General features: G+C 39.5%; 1 protein-coding gene across 1 annotated transcript in view; it reads left to right on the plus strand.

Moving 5' to 3' along the window:
• LOC126184063 (KICSTOR complex protein SZT2-like) overlaps nucleotides 1–23209 on the plus strand; it is a 513866-nt gene that overhangs the window by 260092 nt on the left and 230565 nt on the right. Inside the window, exons 9-11 of the mRNA XM_049926423.1 lie at nucleotides 4264–4470; nucleotides 20739–20970; nucleotides 21066–21201. Of these exons, the coding sequence (XP_049782380.1) occupies nucleotides 4264–4470; nucleotides 20739–20970; nucleotides 21066–21201 (575 nt within the window). The remainder of the gene's footprint in view (nucleotides 1–4263; nucleotides 4471–20738; nucleotides 20971–21065; nucleotides 21202–23209) is intronic.

The following is a 23209-nucleotide window of genomic DNA, read 5'->3' on the forward strand; positions in this document are numbered from 1 at the left end:
CATTTGTTGTCCTCGGTGTCGACATGCTGATTGAAAAAATAGGGGGTGGACATGCAGTAATGTCTACTGTAAATGATGTAGCTGACAGATGCACAGTTGCATTTCACAGTCTTTTCTTTCACTTTTCACAATCCCCCCCCCCAAATAATACACAGTTGTATATGGCCAGTGCACTATTGTTCTAATTTCCCTTAAAAATGGTTATAATGGCTCTAAGCACTATGGGACTTAACATCTGAGGTCGTCAGTCCTCTAGACTTAGAACTACTCAAACCTAACTAACCTAAGGACATCACACACATCCATGCCCGAGGCAGGATTCGAACCTGCGACCTTAGCAGCAGCACAGTTCCAGACTGAAGTGCCTTGAACCGCTCGGCCACAGCGGCCGGTGTAACTTCCCATAAGCCTCATTAACAGTTTCCAGGCAAACATCCACATACTGCTGCAATACTTTACTGTTGAACATCTACGATCAGTAAAAACATAACCACATAATTTACAGTTCTTTTGGAATAATCAGGTACGTATGCAACAGACACTGTCGTTGCTTTAACACATGGCCTATTGGTGTAAAACTTATTTCACTGTTAAGTTGATGCATTGTTATCATTCTAACCAACACAGGTTCCTCGTCTGAAATTCAGCCATGGACTGACTGTCTCGTGACCACAAATCAGGTCCTTACATGTCCTCACAATAATAGGCACTGAAACTAAACATTGTTCAAAGTGAAATTTACAGAAATTACAATTCAAACTTACTTCATTAAATTAACTGAATACTTCGAAAGATTGGTTTAACAGTTTCTCCCACTAGAACAGTTAGGCCGAATTATTGGTTTAAATCATGAAGTTAACAAATATCGTTATGCAAACAATAGTTCTGACAAAACTGTTAATAACTTTGGAATTAATTAAGGGCTGGCTTTGCTAACATTTTTCGAATAGAGCCAAATAAATATTCTAAGAATACTATTAGTTTGTCCTCCAAATGTTTATAACTAGTTCAGAATTTATATTTGTTGACATGTCAACAATACAATTTAAGTTACGAAACAATTACTGATTTCAGCCTATAATGAAAGATACTAGGAATAGACAAAATAAATTGGAAACTCAATTACATACATAAAACTAAGCACAAAATTAGATCTGGTGTTATATTCTTTAAAACTGAGAGCCAACCTTTCTTTTTACGAAAATGCAAATTATATTCACATATGTTAATGATAATTAGTTAAATGTGTGGAAAATGAATTTTAAGGAGGCAGATGGCAAGACAAGAGGGGAAGTAAAAATATCCCAGCTTGCTTTGTCGCAAATTGCTCTTGCAAATTGATATTACTATCAAGTAAATGGGTAATAAACACTATTGTGTTGGTTCTGCATGCACATCCAATTAACAACAAATCAATAGCATATATAAAAAAGACATATGATATTAAATGACAACCACAACACAAATGGAAATGAAATATATACCTAGCAACAGCAACTGTTCTGAAAATTTCCATTACTTTTAATTTTGTGTATCTTCTTCAAACAGTTTCTGTTTAATAGTGTAACTGGGGGCATTGTACAGCATGACACGAGTGGGATGTGAGTCATATGGAAGAAGTGGAATGTTAGTACGAATGAAAGTTATACAAACCAAGAAAATGTGGAGTAGTTGTGGATAAAAGGGATCCTACAAGAAGATATTCCATACGCCTGTCTCATGGGCAATGGGATGGGTGGCTGGAAAGGAAAAAAAGAGGTGAAAAAGTACAGTAAGGAACATTCTGGTAGAATGTAAATAATCTGAGAATAAGGGAGACTACCAGCAATGCAGAAGCATTAAGTCAACACCTACGTGTGTGTGTGTGTGTGTGTGTGTGTGTGTGTGTGTGTGTGTGCGCACGCGCGCGTGTTTGCGCGCATGTGTACACTCTAGTGTTTACTCCAAAAGCTAGCAAGTTTGTTTTATCTTTTTTGTGTGCCTGTCAATGACTCAACGTTTCTGCTATTCGGTTCAGTGAGTGACCATCTTTACTTCTAAATTGTTTAAAAAGAATAGTGATTTTTCTGGGCAACTGTGGAATAATGAAAAGGGACTGAGGTAGGCAAAGACAGCATAAAACTGCCTCCTCTGTAGGATGACTAGCTTGCAAGAGAGCAGGGGAAGATGGCCTAAGCCATCTGCCCTGTAGGAGATCTAGAACTCAATGGATAAGATTTAGAAGTGTGTCTCTGTAGGCAGATGCAGGAGGTAGTCACATGTCCTGTCTCTTAAACTGCTTGATTTATTGTTCAAAGTGTGCTGGACTGTGCAGCACCTCAATATGGCTCTGTACTACCCTTGGGGTTCAATCTGTCAATTCGGTATGCATGCAGGTGCACATGTAGCTCACTGGAATGACTAAGCACTGAAAGCAAAATATTAATGACATAGGAAGGCAATAAAATTTTTTAATTTTGTGGGGTCCACGGTGCAATTGACAACCAGGGTTGTACGTACATTACTTGGTTGTACAGCACTGTGGTTATTGCTTTAAACACTGTTCTCATCTCCTGTGCAAGTGGAAATTATGTGACGTGCAAAATTGTGTGTGTTTTCACTTCCACTTGTAGACCATTGTAAGTCATCACTGTGTGGGCAACTTGCCACAGATAAGTACTGTTTCAAGTGTTCAGTTGTTCTTTCAGTACCGCACAATCTGAGAAGATCTTTTATTTGAAGTTTGTTACGTAGTAGACCAACATTAAGAAAATATATTTTCTTACTCCATATTTTTATGAGTTAATGTTCTGTTTGTAGATCATTTGCATAGCAAGTGCTCACTTGGTTTACATTTGTTGTTCTATATCTAAGGAAGGCTAAGTAACATACTCTTACACAACTATCACATTTTTAATGAGATGAGAAGGAGCTTAGTGTTTAACATCCGGTTGACAATGAGGTCATTAGAGACAGAGCGCAAGCTTGGATTTTGGAAGGATGGGGAAGGAAACTGGCTGTGCTCTTTTAAAGGAACCATCCTAGTATTTACATGAAATGATTTAGGGAAATCATGAAAACCTAAATCAGGATGGCCAGACGCAGGTCTGAACTTTCGTCCTCCCAAATGCGAGTCCAGTGTGCTAACCACTGCGCCGCCTTGTTCAGTTTAATGACATAAGTTAGACACATAGCTGGTAGGCTATAATGTGATTTTTTGCATTATGTTTCCTATTATTTTCTTGCATCTTGTTTAAAGATACTGTGAAATTTGACAGTGAGTGAGAAGTGTACCACTTGTTATAGGTTAGTGAGTTGTGGGGTACACTATCAATTGTGTAGCAAGAACAGGAGTGAATGTTACAGGGAAGCTAATCAGAAGGTTAGTGAGGCCCTCTCCTGAGGAAGCTAGACAAGAATTGGAGAGGTTATGGGGGTGGGGTTGCACAAAATCCTTCCTGTCACAATTACAGCAAAGTCTAAGAAGCAAAACTTGTTAACACTGGTATTCAAATATCAGAATTTGGCAATGTCATGCACACTGTTGTTATAAAAGGTATTTACTAGGAATAGTTAATAATTATTTACAGTCATTTCACTTTCAGTTTAACTAGCTTACTCTGTATAGCATTGGAAATTATTGTATCGTTAATTAATACTATTTTAATGAAAGAAAGAGGAAAAAATACAGAATCAAATTCTGTGGTTTAATATTAATTTTAGATGTGAAGATGCTGTTAGTATTTTATTGCAGTTTTTTTTTATTTGTTTTAATTTTAGTTAGTTACTGTGAACTTTTGTTTCATAAAGACACATACTGTAATGCTATGTGTATTGTTTTGTTGCTCTTGTTTTTTACATCTTATTTGTGTACAAAGAAAAAGGTGTAAAATTTTTTTAAGCACAGGAACAAAAAATACATAGCACAGTCCTGTTTTCTGGACTGATAAACTATAGTAACCATACTTAGAATCATTAGATATTGGTTGTAAAACTACTCTAGATGTGGATTTCTTCCTGATTATACTGTGTACATAATGAAGCAAAAGTGTTGTTGTGAAGCCTTGAAGTGTCAACTGTTTCCATAAAAAATGCACATCACCAAAATTGTTTCACCAGGATAATATTGGGGGATAATACACTAGGAAGGGAAGCAATCGTGTAATATTCAGGATTGGCACTGATGGACACAGTACTGAAGTAAACTTTTTGTAAGATTAGCAAAAGGACTGATTTTACAATTTACATTTAATACTTTATTTTTGTTTCATTCCTGATTATAAGTGACTGGCTGGGAGGCTCACCCTCTTCAAACTCCAGATGATGCCCGAACGTCGCTTCTCTCTAACATGGACTCTGATAGTATCAGTGATATAGAAGATGATGACATATCAGATGAAGCACCACCATTGTTCCTTCATTTGACCTGCACTATTCATGCTAAGGGTAGCTCTGGAAGCTGCACAGTTACAACTTTGCCAACATGCATAAGTAAGTACTTCACTTCTTGTTTTCAAATAACATAATTTTCCAATTCAGCTTCATTTATTATATTTTGTGTTTATTGAAGCCAAAGTCCACGGAGTGTGTTTCTAAATTCACAGACATATTTTTGAATGTAACTGATATTCTGCCACAAATGACAATTCCTGATTTTAGCCTGGATGAGATGGAGGGAGGACATAATGATGAGACCATCTAGAAATTTTACAGGTTTTTTAAAAAAATTATTATTTGTAAAATAACTTGAAGTGATACAAGACATCAGAATAGATCTTATTACTTCCCATTTCTGTTTAGCATTATATATTCACATTTCTATAATCTTCCTTGGGTCCCTTTTATAAGAGGTTAAGTCAATTATTATGTGCAATTTAGTTATATTTTTGTTTATTTTGGTAGTACTGTCGTTTTACGTTGATGACGCATGCTTTGTTTATTTGTTGTTATATCTATGCAATTTTCAAGCTGCTAGGTTAGTTTCATTATCACTGCCGTGCTGTTAATCATGGCTGTTTTGCTGTCTATTTGCTCCAAAGAAGAGCAACGTTCAGTGATCCAATTTTTGTGGTCGGAATGCGTATCAGGGGCCAAAATTCATTGAAGACTTTCGGTACAGTACGGGAACAGTGTTTTGCCACAAAGGAGTGCCTATGAATGGATTAAAAAATTCCGAAATAGTTGCACAAGTGTTACGCACCTTGAAGGAGCCGGACGACCATTTACCACCACAAATGAAGAAACCATTGAGCATTCACGTGAAATGATTCTCTTAGATAGATGATTAACTGTTGACGAAGTGGCACATCATCTGCAAATTAGTCACAGTTCTGCCTACAAAATCATCCACAACGGACTTGGGTTTCATAAAGTTTGTGCAAGATGGGTCCCAAAACAGCTCGCACAGTTGCATAAACAAATGCGCTTGGACATCTGCAGAAAACATTTGGATTGCTATGGTAATGAAGGGGACAACTTCTTAGACAGGATTATTACTGGTGACAAAACATGGGTCCATCATTACAAGCCGGAGAGTAAATGGCAGAGTATGTAATGGAAACATCCAAATTTGCTGTGAAAGAAAAAGTTCAAGACCCAACCGTCCGCTGGAAAACTGATGCTTACGTTTTTTTAGGATGCACAGGGTCCGGTACTGGAACATTACGGGGAAAGGGGCACAACAATATAGAGTGTATTTTACAGTGAGATGCTTACTGCCAGGCTCAAGTCTGCAATTCGAAGGAAACGCCAAGGATTCCTGTCAAAAGGTGTTGTGTTGTTGCACGACAATGCCCGTCTGCATACTGCTGCCTACACTGCTGAAACGCTCCAGAAACTCAAATGTGGAGTAATGGATCATCCTCCACATAGTCCAAATCTTGCCCCTTCTGACTATCACTTGTTTGGTCCACTCAGACAGACATTAAGAGGCTGTCAGTTTGCCTCGGCTGAAGCAGTGAAAGAAGCGGTGCATTCCTGGCTCACAACTCAACTGAGAACCTTCTTTTATGAGAGCATCGGGAAGCTTGTAAAACAATGGACCAAGTGCATTGAAACGCAAGGAGACTATGTCGAAAAATGGTATTCTTGTAAGTTTCCTATTTGATTACAATAAAATGTTATAACTACTTTGCAGATAATAATTGACTTACCCTCGTATTACTGACAACATATTAATATGTTTCTGATATCAGGATAGTTCTGTTCAGAATTATTGATTCTCAGTTTGTGAGTACTGAACAATACTGTGGTGAAATTTAAGGGAACAAAATGTAACTTCACAAAATAACAACCTATGGAAAGTGTCCACTTCATGTGGGACCTAAATTAATGTTTGAGCAAGGTGACACAGTGCTAAGATACTTGACTCATATCCAGGAGGATGGTGGTTCATATCCATATTTGGTCATGCAAATTTAGGTGTTCCATGGTTTCCCTCAACCACTACAGATAGAACCCTGATTTGTTACCTTAGCAAGCTTACAATATTCATTCCTGTTCCCACTCTTATCCAAACTTGCACTAATTTTCAGTCTGTAATCTCATCACTGTTATTGCAACATTAAATTGTTAAAACAATTCCCTAATGCATTTTGCCACAGTCCATCCAATTTTCTCTGTCTTAAGCTTTCAGAATAAGTCTGATGTCGTTTGGTAGGCCTGTCTCCACCACAAAAGAACAGTAATCTTGAGGCTAAATTTATTAACTTAATACCAAAACCTGTCTTGTCCTGATGATGGAAATACAATATGCTAATGATGAAAATACAGTACATTGTGTCACAACAGCTGTTATGTGTGTTCAAAACTGGTATATAGTCATTAAATTTAGCTTGACAAGAATTTGTATCTGGAAAATTATGTCAATATGTGATTGAAAGATACTTTATATCTTCTGCATCACTCAGCATGAAAACTCAGTTTTAGTCATAAAATCTCTATTAAAAATATGATTCAACAGCTAAAAGAAGATTATGAGAAATGGCATCTCATAATCTTTCTAAAGAAAACAAAATATTTGCAGTTACAAGACTCACTAAATGCTCACTAAAATACTACAATTAAAAAAATATGTTCAAGTTACTCTTTTCATCAAACAGCAAAGTACAGATAATGTGAACCACAAGATTGATCAGGTTAAGTGTGTCATACCTTAACTGAACCATGAGTTGTGGAGCATGAATGTAATGAGAAACACAAAATGTGTTATTTAATTGCTAACTGTTGGTAGTATTAGCTATATGTGGTAGAACCAAAGCCTCCCTCTGGTATTGGGCTGTTGGAGGAGAAGCAATAGGATCTCTTACACAGATTATGTGGAAAATGTCAGCCCAAGAGAGAGTGTGAAAGTGAAGGGAATAGTTCTAAACACAATAGTATCATCTGTGTTGGTATTTATTTATTTATTTATTTGTTTATTTACTGTATGTGTTTATTTTACTAGGCAAGAATAGTTCCTTCAAAGTGTCATTCTGATATGTGCACCCTCTTATAACCCAAAGTCAATTCATTAAATTTGAAGTAAGTTTAAATTTGGACAGCTGGTCACAATTTCGCAGCACTTGGCACGCTGAGATATTGACACATTGCAGAGAGAGGTAGCAATGGTAGAATTTAAATAAACAGTTTTCAGAGTAGTCATCTTTTATTATTGTTCTTTGTTGGCTTGTAATCCATGTCCATGCTAGATTCTAGAATGCAACTTGATATACTGGTCTAGAGGATGCTCGGTTTCATTTTCTTAAATGGTATGAACACTGGTTGAGTTTCTTTTGTTTAATAGATATATTTTTCATTATTTCACTTCACAATACAAATAAGTTCAACCTCCACACTAACTCAGTACGTACATGACTTGTACTTCATACTCGTACTGAACAAGAACAAAGATTTACTTATAACAACATGTAGCAAAGAAAATACTAACAAATATCAATCTATTCGTGCAAAATAATCTTTGGAACATACATTACAAAATTAAAGTACAAATAATTCTTTATCGTTACTTATCTTGCTAAGAAGGCCATAATAATCATAATGATTACATAAAGTGTTTATATATGTTGAGATTTATACATTTTTGTATAGCTATATGGTAGTGGATTTCTGGGTTTTCATTCTTTAACTTGGGAATCAGTCATTTCATATTATTCAGGATCAGTTAGTGCATTCTATTTCACGATAACCAGTTTTATTACATCAGATAGCCCTAGAGATTTTGTTTAAAGTTAACACTGGAATGTGCATAGTACTGCAGTGGTGGTGGTAGTAGTAGTAGTAGTAGTAGTAGTGGTGGTGGTGGTGGTGGTGGTGGTGGTAGTAGTTCAAAGGGTACTAGGAAAGTTTTTCAGTACAGCTTTATTTATTTATTTATTGTTGAAGTAATTTCCACCACATTGAATACACTTCTCCATCCTCTGAAACCAATCCCTAAACCAGTTCTACCAAGTTTCTGTAGGGAGTGAAGATTGATGACTTGGGCAGGCACTGCTCAGTGTACCACTTAGCTATGACTGTCTTCCATGTGTCCAAAACAACATGTACCACAGTTCCACTCAATTTGAAAAGAACAGCTATCATTTTCTTCTTTTCTAAAGCTATGGATGTGTTGTCATCTTCAAAGACCCAAATTTCATTTTGAGTCTTATTTGGCACATCGTAATAGTACAGCCAAGTCTCGTCACCTGTCATGATGTTATCACAACCTGAGATTATCTCTTAGAAAACTTCGTTAACATTTCCCGGCACCAAGTCACACATCGTATCATCTGCTCTTCTGTCAGTTGATGTGGCACACAGGTACAACAAAGTTTTTTTACTTGCAAATGATCATGCAGAATAAAATGAACTGCTGGTGCATTTAGCCCTAAGGTATCCTCTGTCTGCTATCAGTCACTCGCCTGTCTTCTTTAGCATTTTCTTCACAGTATCAATTTTTTCCTCCATAACTAATTATTGTGGACTTCCCGTCCTCTTAGTGTCCTCTAGAATGAAATTTCCTCTTTGGAATTCTCTGTACCACCTGACTATAGTTGTACGTTATGGACACACATCACCGAGTGCAAGAGGCATTTCTTCAAAGCACTGGTCTATGTTTAAACCATGCGTGAAGTTGTACCGCAAAACTGCCTGAATCTCTCTTCCTGACTACGATGCTATAGCAAACACTTCAAACTAACCCTGCTAGTGAACGACTGTGTTCACAGACGTGGCACAGGGGATAGAATGCAAGTATGAAGTATTCTCAGAACACAGCAACAATCAGCCTCCTGCAACTTATTGTTGTGTCGTATTGCATAACTTTCCAAGTACCCTTTGTAGTATGCATGGGTTAATAATGTGATGTTAGTCCTATTATCATTTTATTAAGCAAATTTCTCAAAATATGATTTAGCTGTTAAATGAGTGAAATGATATATTAATGGAAAAGCATGGTAACATTACCAAAGCAATCACATTCACAGAAAGAAACACCTGGTTTGCAGAAGAGTGAAAAAGAATTGGATAATGTAAAAAGAACAAGCAGAAAGGCAAGAAAAGAATCAGGAAGAGATAGGGCTGAAGAGAATTTCAGGAGTGTTGATAATGTGACAGAGAGACTGGTTCACTGTCAGGCAGGAGGAAGACCACTCTGATGTTCTGACTTGGAAGCTATGCCAGTGATAACAGGAATAGCGTTAATCTCTTTTTGAATAGTGTATTTTTTTGGATGAGATGTAAGTTAATAGACAGTTTATTTCGTAGGTAAATGGCTGACATGGAGAAAGATTCAGAGTTAAATCCTAGATTTATCATATCTTGTATTGCAGTTATCAAATGGCAGTCATTATTTAATATGTGAGGAGAGTTGTTGGGACACCAGTAACTAATAAACTGATGAAAAAAGTTGATCATGTGAAAATCATGTCATTTATCGGGTTGCATCTATCCAGATCTTATGAAAGATAAATATGATCAATCAACCAAATGTTAACACTTGTATCTTACAGAAGCATTCATATGTGTCTGCAGAAATTTATCTAAGTGGGGCAAAATTCTAAAGTTACCATTTTTATGCAACTGAGCTGAAGAATTTGACAATGTATCTTGCCCAAAGAATTCCTCTTGAATAGACGCACACTACACTTTCTGTATCCTGAATGATCAATAGTTATCCTCTCTAAATCTTTTTTTGAAGTAAATTGCTTTTTTACTTAAAAAGTGAGCGTATTTTATTAATACATGCATAGCACAACTTTATATGTTATTAACATGATTATCGATGCTACCTTTTCTGAGTTAATGACGTGAAACTACATCCTCGTATGTTTAAGCCAAACGTATCTGTTGAGTTAGATAATAAAGCTAGAAAATATTCACAAAATACATTTCTGTTCACATTTGACCCCAAAAATTAGTAATCAGAAATTTAAAAAAAGAGCTCAGATGACAGAAAAGATATTACTGGATATGAAGAAAAGCAATAAGAGAAAATACCATTGATTAATATATCCTTCACATACCAGAACTAAACTTTAAAAATGTTTCTTATAGAACTTTGATACAATGTGGAATACTTTATTTACTTGCTGTATTTTAAATATGATCACGTTAACAGATTTACCTAGCTTCATGGCTTGTACTTTTTTTATGTTGACTGGCATAATTAAAATTTAACAAAATGGCTTATGAATGGTACATTTTTGAGTGTTCGTTTAAACTGTAATCTAGGGTCAATATTCAACTAGAGGGATGTGGGAAACTTTGCAAAACCACTCTCAGTTTGACCGAGGACTGCAGTGAGAGTATCCTTGTCTTCCAATTTGTTTTGTTTCGACAAACTGCCTATTGGCTTCTGTCTTGGGTTCCTCAGCCGACGTTCATCTAATGATTTTACTGACGTTTCGCCAGCACAAGTGGCTGGCATTGTCAAAGCTTCACCCTCCATTGCCAATAGAGGGTGAAGCTTTGACAATGCCAGCCACTCGTGCTGGCAAAACGTCAGTAAAATCATTAGATGAACGTCGGCTGAAGAACCCAAGACAGAAGCCAATAGGCAGTTTGTCGACAAGTGGCCATGAAAGCCTTAACAATTTTGTTTTGTTTTAGCGATAAATCTTCTGCCAAGTTTTTGAATTGCATAAAGTAAAAGAGAAAGCTTCTGTTGGCTGTGACAGTCTGTTCTTCCCAATTTAATGCTCAGTCAGGATTATGATGAGATCATTTACTGTTGTTTGATATGGCAATATGGTACCCTCGAAGAGTATGCAAGAAATGTCCTTGCCAAAATGATTATTGATCAATGATGATTGATTGATCAACTTATGTTACATTGTAACAATTGCATGTTAGTTTAAGATGCAGGTTTTGTGCCCTTCTTGATACAGAACAGAGCTCATCATTCATGTCTCAGATGGAGGAATAAACTTCACTGAGACACAACTGAATTTCGTTGAGATTTGAGTGATAGTTACAATAATGTAACACAAGCAAAATACCATTGATATACAGGAAAAGAAGAAATGGATTGAGGAATGAACCTAGGTGGACTCCTAAGATCAGAAGCACAGTTTTGTGTGGTAACTTGTGACAGCTGTGGATGATTCATTGAAATCTGCTTTTCATGTAGTTCTTAGAGAAAATCACTGTTTCTTTCTCAAAAGTAAGATTATGAAATCAACAGTATGATATGCCATGCTGAAATCAAGCACTTTTAAAATGGTTGCCTCATGTCAGTCCATGGGTGAAACTAAATCATCACTCAGTCTGACAGTCTGATTAATGCAATTGCAATGCTATAGTGTTTTTGGAAGCATGATCGATGTCTAATGTGGAGGTGAGGCAGTCAATCCTAAACAGTTCTGATGTTGATGCTATAGCACATTACAAGAAATACCGCAAAATATTAGAGACTGTAATGTGGACATCAAAGCAAATATATTACAAGGAAAAGATAGTCATATCAGATAACAAAATAAAGACAATATGGGATATAGTGAAGGAGGAGACCGGTAGAACCAGACATGAAGAGGGACAAATAGCGTTAAGAGTAAATGATACATTGGTGACAGATGTGTATAGTGTTGCAGAACTTTTTAACAAACATTTTATAACTGTTACTGAAAAGATGGGGTTGTCAGGTTCCGTAGATGCTGCTATGGAATACCTCAAACCAGATATTTCAAGCAACTTCTTTAATATGAATTTGACCCTCACTACCCCAGCAGAAATAATGCCCATCATAAAATCTTTAAAATCAAAAACATCTAGTGGGTATGATGAATTATCAACAAAGTTAATTAAAGAATGTGATTCTGGGTTAAGTAACATATTAAGCTATCTGTGTAACCAGTCATTTATCAGTGGAATATTTCCTGAATGGTTGAAATATGCTGAAGTTAAGCCACTGTTTAAGAAGGGAGATCCAGCATTCTCAAAAATTTTAGAAAAAGTAATGTACAATTGACTTTATAACCATCTTATCTCAAATAACACACTGTCAAAGTTGCAGTTCGGATTTCTAAAGGGTTCTGATATTGAGAAGGCTATCTACACTTACAGTGAAAATGTGCTTAATTCATTAGACAAAAAATTTCAGGCAACTGGTATATTTTGTGATCTGCCAAAGGCATTTGACTGTGTAAATCACAATATCCTTTTAAGTAAGTTAGAATATTTTGGTTTAACAGGAAATGCTGAAAAATGGTTCAAATCTTATATCTCTGGCAGGAAACAAAGGGAGTTATTAGGAAAGAGACATGTATTAAGCTATCAGTCATCATCCATCTGGGAACAAATTACATGTGGTGTCCCATAAGGTTCCATTTTAGGGCTCTTACTTTGTCTTGTGTATATCAATGATTTTTCAACGGTGACATTACCAGATGCCAAGTTCGTTTTGTTTCCCAATGATACAAAAATTGCAATAAATAGCAAATCAGGTGTAGTCTTAGAAATATCTGCTAATAAAATATTTGTGGACATTAATATCTGGTTCCTAGCCAATTCTTTCTCACTAAACTTTGAAAAAACACACTACATGCAGTTCAGAACTTGTAAGGGGTGTCCCACAAGTATATGCCAAACATAAGATGACAAGCAGATAGAAGAAGTCGACAGTGTTAAATTCTTGGGATTACAGCTTGATAATAAATTCAACTGGGAGGAGCACACCACACAACTGCTGAAGCGTCTTAACAAATCTCTGTTTGCAATGTGAATTGTGTCAGACATAGGGGATATTAAAATGAAAAAGCTGGCATAATATGCTTACTTTCATTCCATAATGTCATATGGGATTATTTTCTGGGGTAATTTATCAAGCCAAGCTACAGTTTTCTGGGCACAAAAACATGCAATAAGAGTTGTGTGTGGAGCGAACTCAAGAACATCGTGCAGAAGCCTTTTTAGGGAACTAGGGATACTAACTACAGCTTCCCAATATATTTATTCCTTAATGAAATTTGTCATTAAAAACATATCACTTTTTCAAACCAACAGCTCAATTCATGGACTCAATACTAGAAATAAGAGTAATCTTCACAAGGATTTAAAGTCACTTACTCTTGTACAAAAAGGTGTGCATTATTCAGGAACACACATTTTCAATAACTTGCCAGCAGCCATAAAATGCTTAACAACCAATGAAATTCAGCTTAGAGAAGCCTAAAGGATTTATTGGTGGCCAACTCCTTCTACTCCATTGATGAATTTCTCATTATTTTATATATATATATCACACACTACTGGCCATTAAAATTGCAACACCAAGAAGAAATGCAGATGATAAATGGGTATTCATTGAACAAATATATTATACTAGAACTGACATGTGATTACATTTGCATGCAATTTGAGTGCGTACTGAGAAATCAGTACCCAGAACAACCACCTCTGGCCGTAATAACGGCCTTGATACGCCTGGGCATTGAGTGAAACTGAGCTTGGATGGCATGTACAGGTACAGCTGCCCATGCAGCTTCAACACGATACCACAGTTCATCAAGAGTAGTGACTGGCGTATTGTGACGAGCCAGTTGCTTTGCCACCATTGACCAGACGTTTTCAAATGGTGAGATATCTGGAGAATGTGCTGGCCAGGGCAGCAGTCGAATACTTTCTGTATTCAGAAAGGCCTGTACAGGACCTGCAATATGCGGTCATGCATTATCCTGCTGAAATGTAGGGTTTCACAGGGATCGAATGAAGGGTAGAGCCACGGGTCGTAACACATCTGAAATGTAACGTCCAGTGTTCAAAGTGCCGTCAATACGAACAAGATGAGACCAAAACGTGTAACCAATGGCACCCATACCATTATGCTGAGTGATATGCCAGTATGGCGATGATGAATGCACGCTTCCAATATGCGTTCACCGCGATGTCGCCAAACACGGATGCGACCATCATGATGCTGTAAACAGAACCTGGATTCATCCAAAAAAATGACGTTTTGCCATTCGTGCACCCAGGTTTGTCGTTGAGTACACCATCGCAGGCGCTCCTGTCTGTGATGCAGCGTTAAGGGTAACCACAGCCATGGTCTCTGAGCTGATAGTTCATGCTGCTGTAAACGTTGTCAAACTGTTCATGTAGATGGTTGTTGTCTTGTAAACATCCCCATCTGTTGACTCAGGGATCGAGATGTGCCTGCACGATCCGTTACAGCCATGCGGATAAGATGCCTGTCATTCTGACTGCTAGTGATACGAGGCTGTTGGAATCCAGTATGGATTTCTGTATTTCCCTCCTGAACCCACCGACTCCATATTCTGCAAACAGTCATTGGATCTTGACCAACGCGAGCAGCGATGTCGCGTATGATAAACCGTAATCTCGATAGGCTACAATCCGACCTTTATCAAAGTCGGAAACGTGATGGTACTCATTTCTCCTCCTTACACGAGGCATCACAACAACATTTCACCAGGCAACGCCGGTCAACTGCTGTTTGTGTATGAGAAATCGGTTGGAAACTTTCCTGATATCAGCATGTTGTAGGTTTTGCCACCGGTGCCAACCTTGTGTGATTGCTCTGAAAAGATAATCATTTGCGTATCACAGTATCTTCTTCCTGTCGGTTAAATTTCGCGTCTGTAGCACATCATCTTCGTGGTGTACCAATTTTAATGGCCAGTAGTGTAGTTCTATTACACATTTATTACAAATAAAAAAAACTTTTTTTTATTTTAAATTCAGTGCATTAGTGATTGTAAAAATGATTCTTTTATATCGTGTTCATTAAAAAAATGATGATCATTCCACTTGGGATCTTTGGCATGGTACATTAGCTTATATGTTTGAGTTGTAAATATTTGTCATGTATTATTGTTTTTCTGACATTTTCTACATCCTGGAGGACCACCTCACTATGGATCAATTGAATGAAAGTGTTGTGACTCGCCGATCATTCAAAGCGCCGCCGTGCAATTACGCGCATCCTCTACGTGCGGCGCTGTCTGCCAGCCATGCAGCAGCTGCGCCACCTAAGCGGCCAGCCGAGCAGCAGTCGCTAGACTGGGACTCAGTGCTGATTCGAATGCTAACGTGTACACATGTCTTGCTTGTCAACTTACTCTGTGACTTATATATGTTGTGTCGTTCTGAAATATATGTGTTAAACTTGACGTTATAACAATTGGCGACGAGGTAGTGGATTTTTCCCTTTCACCGTTGACCCACCGGGTTCCATGGCTACTGTTGAGCAACTGTTGCAAAATCTCCTTGAACAGCAAACGCTTCTAACAGCGGTGATTCGCGATTTCATCGCGGCGTCAAATGCGGGGCATTTCTCGTCGTTGGCTATACCTCCTTTTCCTCCTTACGACGAGACGGCAGAAGACTGGTCTGATTAGGAAAAACGTCTTCGACAGCACTTCTTGGCATTTCATGTCATGGACGAACAACCATGTGAGTCTCTGTTCCTCTCCTGGATTTCACCTCAAATGTATCGGTTGTTGTTGCAATTGGCTCCTTTGAAGGATCCTGCGTCTTTGTCCTTTGCTGAAATGTGCTCACTTCTGTCTGTCTATTTTCAAAAGCAAACGCATGTGGTAGCCTCTCATGTTGCCTTTTATCGTTGTCAACAACAGTCACATCAATCTTATCGCACTTGCGCTGCTGAACTTCACAGCCTGTCGAAAGTGTCAATTTGTTACTGACGTTCACAAAGAATCCTATGCTGATTCCATGGTATGGGATGCTATTATCTGGTCGGCGCCCGACAAAGAAGTTTGGCAACGTGCCCTTCAGTTGGCGAATCCGACTCTAGATGAAGTTCTCGCGCCGCTGGGGCGCAAATAGAGGCGTGGGGTGATGTCATGGAAATACAACCTCTGTGCGCTGTTGACGACACGTGCGGTGCGGCGCGTCCCCGCCGGCCGACGTGGCCGCAGTGCGCTCCCATGCGCAGCCTCGGCCTAGCCGTAAACAACCCGCTAAGAAACTGCAGAAAAACCCCCGGCAACTTCCTTCATGTCCGCGGTGTTTTACGAAACATTCACGCGAGGATTGTCCCCAACGTTGGGCTGTGTGTCACAATTGCAAAACGAAAGGTCATGTGTCTTCCGTTTGCAAATCCGACCGCATACATGATGTTCATGAACATGACGCTGATTCTGATTCTGTGTTGTCTGTCAATTGCACTTCTTCCCTTTCAGGGAAGTTATTCCTCACTGTCCAAATCCTTGGTCGAGATGTTCCCATGCAAGTGGATACCGGTTCTGCTGCCACTATAATTAATTCTCGGACGTATCTTCAGCTGGGTTCTCCACTCCTGTCCCCTGTCACTCGGCAATTACGGACGTACAATAAACAGAAGATTTCTCTCTTGGGACAGTTTAATGCTGAGGTATCGTACAAATCCGTCATTCACACTGTTCCCATATTTGTGGTCGACCAGAGCAATGCAGAAAATCTTTTTGGTTTCGATGCCTTTTGCATTTTTGGGTTCTCCATAGATGACTCTGTCAATATTGTCTCTGATGCTATTCCTTATGCTCACCTGGATTCCTTGTCGACGACATTTTCGTCCCTTTTTTCTCCTGGGTTAGGCCGTGCAAACGACTTTGAAGCTCATATCATGCTCAAACCCACTGCTCGGCCTAAGTTTTTTCGGGCTTAGCCCATTCCTGTGGCCCTTCGTGATCGGGTAAAACGGGAGTTGGATCGTCTCACTACTTCAGGGGTCTTTCTTCCTGTCACTTCCAGTGAGTGGTCCTCTCCTGTTGTTGTCATTGCTAAGCCAAAAGGTGATATTCGTCTCTGTGGCGATTTCAAAACCACTGTCAATGCTCAATGTCTCATCGACACTTACCCTATGCCCCGTCCTGAAGAACTGTTCACTAAACTTGCTGGAGGCCAGTATTTTTCTAAAATTTACCTGTCAGAAGCTTATCATCAACTTCCTCTCGACGCTGCTTCCTGGCAGTTTCTGGTCCTTAACACACCTTTCGGCCTCTATCAATACCAACGCTTGCGATTCGGGGTTGCTAGCGCCCCTGCTCTCTTTCAGCGATTCTTGGAACAATTATTGCTCCCTGTCCCTGGGTGTATCAATTACATGGACGACATTGTTGTCACTGGCTCCACCACTGAAGATCATCTTCAAAATCTCCGCACACTTTTTCATGTCTTACAGACTGCCGGTCTTAAGTGTAATCTTCAGAAATCACAATTTTTTCAGGCATCTATCACATACTTGGGGTTTCAACTCTCTCGGGATGGTATTCGTCCGCTTCAGCAAACTGTCGCTGCGATCGATGCCCTTCCTCGCCCTACATCTGTTAAGGAACTGCAGGCCTTCTTGGGGAAAATAGCATACTATCACAAGTTTTTACTGTCTGCGGCTTCGGTGGCTTAGCCGTTGCATCACCTGTTGCATAAAAACGTGCGTTTCACTGGTCCGCGTCATGTGAAGCGGCTTTCCAGAAATTGAAGACTATGCTGAAACAGGCCCCGTGCCTGGCTACTTATCGACCTGGCCAACATCTTGTTCTTACCACAGACGCCTCTCAATACGGGGTCGGTGCAGTCCTTGCACACCGTTTTTCTGACGGTTCGGAACAACCCATTGCTTATGCCTCCAAAACGCTCACGGATGCCCAACAAAAGTATTTTCAAATTGAGAAAGAAGCTTTGGCCATTATTTATGCTCTCCATAAGTTTGGTGTTTTTCTCTATGGCTCAAAATTTCATCTTGTTACGGATCACAAACCACTTGTTTCCTTGTTTCATCCATCAACGTCACTTCCCAACAAGGCTGCACACTGCCTCCAGCGTTGGGCTCTTTACTTGTCTCGTTTCAATTATGAGATTAATTTCTGGCCAACGGCTCAACATGCAAATGCTGATGCTCTGTCTCGTTTTCCCATGGGTCCTGATCAGGCATTCGATAGGGACGAACTTTTGTGTTTCCACCTGGATGTTGCCAAGCAGCGGGTTGTGGACGGGTTCCCCATCACTGGGGACAGGCTGGCGGCTGCTACGTGTTCTGACCCTACCCTCTCCCGGGTTTTACACTGTATTCAGAAGGGTTGGCCAGATCACCCGTCCGCTAAGACTTCTGATCCGTTGCAGAACTACTACGCTTTGCGCTACCGCCTCATGGCTAGGGATGGTGTTATCCTCCTCTCCACTGACAATGCTTCGCCGCGTGTTGTGGTACCTGCGTCTTTGCGTGCTTCGGTCTTGTGCCTCCTTCACCAAGGGCACTGGGGTGTGTCTCGCACAAAATCTCTGGCGCGCCGTCATGTGTACTGGCCTGGCATCGACTCTGAAATAGCACACACAGTCGCCCTTGTGCGTCACAGGCCGCTGCCCCGAAGTCATCTTTGTCACGGTGGCCTTCGCCTGAGAAGCCCTGGGAGCGCATTCATGCTGATTTTGCGGGACACTTTTTAGGTACTTATTGGCTCCTCGTAATTGACGCCTACTCTAACTTTCCTTTCATTGTCAGTTGCACGTCGCCTACCACCGCGGCAACCACCAGTGCTCTCGCCCGCATTTTTTCTTTGGAAGGCCTCCCCTCTACTCTTGTTACTGATAATGGTCCGCAATTTGCCTCTTCCGAATTTGCGGATTTTTGTGCTCGTCACGGCGTTATGCATGTCACGGCCCCGCCATTCCATCCACAATCCGACGGTGAGGCTGAACGACTGGTCCGCACATTTAAGGCTCAGATGCGGAAACTTCTGACTTCTTCTGCTGCTGATGACGCGCTTCTCCAGTTCCTGGCGTCTTACCGTTTCACCCCCATGGGCGATCACAGCCCGGCTGAGCTCTTACATGGCCAACAGCCCCGCACGCTACTTCATCTTCTGCGGCCTCTCACCTCACGGCCACGGGTGCCTTCACTTGGCCGGTTCACCACCGACGACCTCGTCTGGGTGCGGGGACATGGCAGGCGGCCAAAATGGAGCCCGGGCCGCATCTTAAGACACCGTGGCAGACGCCTGTATGAAATCCAGACGAACACGGGTGTTGCAGTGCGTCATTCGGACCAGCTTCGGCCTCGTGTGCCAGCAACGCCTGTTCTGAATGCTGCTACACCACCTTTGGCTCTACCTGATGCTCGGGATCTTGGCATCTCTCAATACTCACAACGCAGCCCTCTCACCGTCATCGTGATGCCAGCACAAGAACGGACGCCACCAGGAGACGTGCCCATGCAGGAACCGGATGACCATCCTCTGTCAGAGCAAATCTATTTGCCTCCTCCTCCAATGGACGCCGACACATCGCCCATGTCTCCTGTCATATCAACTGGACTTGCCGCAATGGGCAGATTGGTGCATGGGGCCCCAGCAGATTCGACCCCTACGTCTCCTGTCATCTTGACCCATTATCATCGGGGACACTTCCGTCCGTACGGGAAGCCGCCTCCTCGAGACTTTACGGCGAGTCAAACAATGCCTATGTACGTTAGCCATCTCCAGGACACCTCCATCAAGACCAGTGCAACAATTTCAAAGGGGGGAAAAGTGTTATGACTCGCCGATCATTCAAAGCGCCGCCGTGCAATTACACGCGTCCTCTATGTGCGGCGCTGTCTGCCAGCCATGCAGCAGCTGCGCCACCTAAGCGGCCAGCCGAGCAGCGGCCAATAGACTGGGACTCAGTGCTTATTCGAATGCTAACGTGTACACATGTCTTGCTTGTCAACTTACTCTGTGACTTATATGTGTTGTGTCATTCTGAAATATATGTGTTAAACTTGACGTTATAACAGAAAGTAAATCTAATCTAATCTTCACAAACAATATGCACCAATGTTTTTGTAACTGTGGGTAATATGCTGAATGACCCGAAGTAATATGATATGGAAACTTTGAGAGGATTGATGTAAGCACTTTTTCAAAATGTAAGTGGAAATAATTTCTCACAGAGAGAAGGAATTAAGTAAATCCACTTAGAAGAAAATGTGAAGATATTTCTGAAATGATGACACCTAGAGCATTCCTATTATAACTATTTATTCAGCAGTCTGAAACAATGACATGAAGAAATATTAGAAAACAATTATAAGCAGTGGAGCATTTAGATATGCCCCATTGTCTACTACTAAGATCACATCTTAAAGATTCAGATTTAAGAGAATACCATGTTGAAGACAGCTGTATTAAGCATAATAACGTAAAACTTACTGATAATCCAAGCCATGTAATCATGCATGTTGTAAAAATACTAAGAACAATATTATGACTTCCTTTCAGAGCTATGGTACTTTGATTATGTTTACTCTATGTATAATGGTAATTAATAAAAAATATTGTGTCCGGCAGGTGAACTAACGGAGTGCTTGGAAAATCCAGATGCAGACATAAATGTCAGTGGCCTACAGGTAACGTTGGATGTGTTTTGCCTAACTTTGCCACCCACTGTGGAATTTGTTACTTCAGAGAAGACATTAACTGAAATGAGAAGTACCTCATTCTGCAGTTCATCTCCAGTGCCAACAGATGGAACTAATTCACCTGTCAGATCTACACACAGCAGTCTTACATCAAATCATCAGTATGTTAGAAATATTTTATTTGGACAGTTCTTGTAATTATTAAAGACAGCTAATTAACAAACTTGCTTCTGAAAACAAATTCTTTTTCTTACAGGTATGTTTCGGGGTCTGCAGCTGATTTTTTGCAGCATCTTCCAGATTATCAACATAAAGCTGTTGCAACATCTGTTGAAGAGGTAAAAGGCTTTTGTATGAAATCGGTGTTATGTTTGTTAACATTGCTTCTTTATGTGTGAAAATATTTTTAAAAAATATGTGAAAATAGTTCCTTATTTTTAGAAACATGAAGTTTTATCTAACAGTTTTCTGCTGTCTATATTACAAAGGTTCTTTGTAAGTTTTTTTGTTTACATAACTCAAATATGCCATAAAGTGGAATATAAATTAAAATATGTCCTTTATAACCCTTGCAGTTTCATTTAAGTAACATATCTTGAGGCCCGTATATCATGTGCAGAGAAACTAAAGTACTTAGGTTTGTGATCAACAGAGGATAACAAAATTGTGTTATTTTGGGCTATTCAGTGTCCTCTAGTTGTCTTATGGACATTACGTGAAATAGAACCATAAAATTAGAAGGGAACATAACATAATTCCATTAACATTATTAGGAAAAAGATAGAGTACCGTAACCGTAAAGATGGCACAATGAGTTGCAGACAGGTACAATGAAAAGACTGTTACGCATTTAGCTTTCAGCCAAAGCCTTCTTCAGAAACAAACACACATACACACACACACACACACACACACACACACACACACAAAAAGAAGCAAGCACACCTCATGCTCCATCTCCAGCAGCTTGGACCAGAATAAAAAATTGCATTACATTGACTTGGGCAATTGGTCATACCAACGACCTTTAACTTTTAGAGTCTGCACACTACACTATGCCGAAGCACAATGAGAAGTCTCAGTTATGATCCTGCATACATCTTTCTTGTACACACTTTTTCTTTTTTATATTATCTTATTAATATTTATCAGAGACTTTGAAAGAATATCGTCATTTTACAATGTTTATGTTTTGGGGGCACATATTTATGAACATATGTAGATGCTTATGTTGTATATATAATGCATTTTGAGACATTGTCAACTCTTATAGATTTTAAGATGACAAAAACTAATGAAATGTACTTGTATTTTATGTACAAAATAATGGAATGATGTTATGTTCCTTTATAATTTTATGGCTCTGCTTCGCGTGATGAAACACCTTAACAATACTATATGTGTTCAGTCCTTTTTTGGACATTGACAAGTATTATAACATGTGAATTTTTAAGACAAGTATTATAACATGTGAATTTTTAACCCTTGGATAAGATGACAAGATTTAATCAAATATATGTGTGTGTTATGTAGAAAACAGTGGAATGGTGTTATGTGCCTCTCTGATGACTCTATTTCATGAAATGAGATAAAAAAAACTTGAGGACACTATCAAGTCCAAGTCATAGACAATTAAGTCATTTTGTTATCTCCTATTAATCAGTAACATAAGTTAGGTGAACTTAATGTATACACATTTATATATACACACATATAAATGCCAATATCACATATAATAATAATAACTTTTGTTGAGGAAAAGAAAATATCATATCAACATATGAATAATAAATGAGACAGAGCATGTATACATATATCAAACTGGATTGATTGATCATTTATTCTCATGCAGCCTCCCACTCCCCCCCCCCCCCCCCCCACAAAAAAAAAAAGAAAAAAGAAAAAAAAATTGAGGAGCACCCAGAATGTAGGAATACTTCAACTTAAATTACCATCCGGCTCTTGTGCAGAGGGTTGTTTGTGGCACTGGTGCAGCCATGCAGCCATAGGTGTATTCGAAAGTGTGATCGGTGGTGAGCAGCTGGACAGTGACCCTGCATTAGTGTGGCACAGTGTTGTGTAACCATGGTCGTCAGCTTGCTGTCCAAAGATGATGATAGTATGACACAAACTCTGGTTTAACTCTCTCGATAAATGCTTTGTAACATCTGCCATTTTGCGATCTGTTTTACCTGTTGTTCCCACATCACAACACTTTGAAAGGTCTGGTGTATGGGGGCTGAAGAGGGGCTTAAAGTAAATCATTGTGAAGCATGACCTAGAAGCAGTGCACCAATGCTTAGTGTCCTAAAATCTGATGTTCACCTTCTTGTAAAACAGGTGGTCATTGGATCTTTGTCACATGTTCCTAAATTTGACGTACCACTAGTGGTAGTTCCA

This window comes from Schistocerca cancellata, chromosome 4 (genome assembly GCF_023864275.1).
Source record: "Schistocerca cancellata isolate TAMUIC-IGC-003103 chromosome 4, iqSchCanc2.1, whole genome shotgun sequence".
NCBI lineage: Eukaryota > Metazoa > Arthropoda > Insecta > Orthoptera > Acrididae > Schistocerca > Schistocerca cancellata.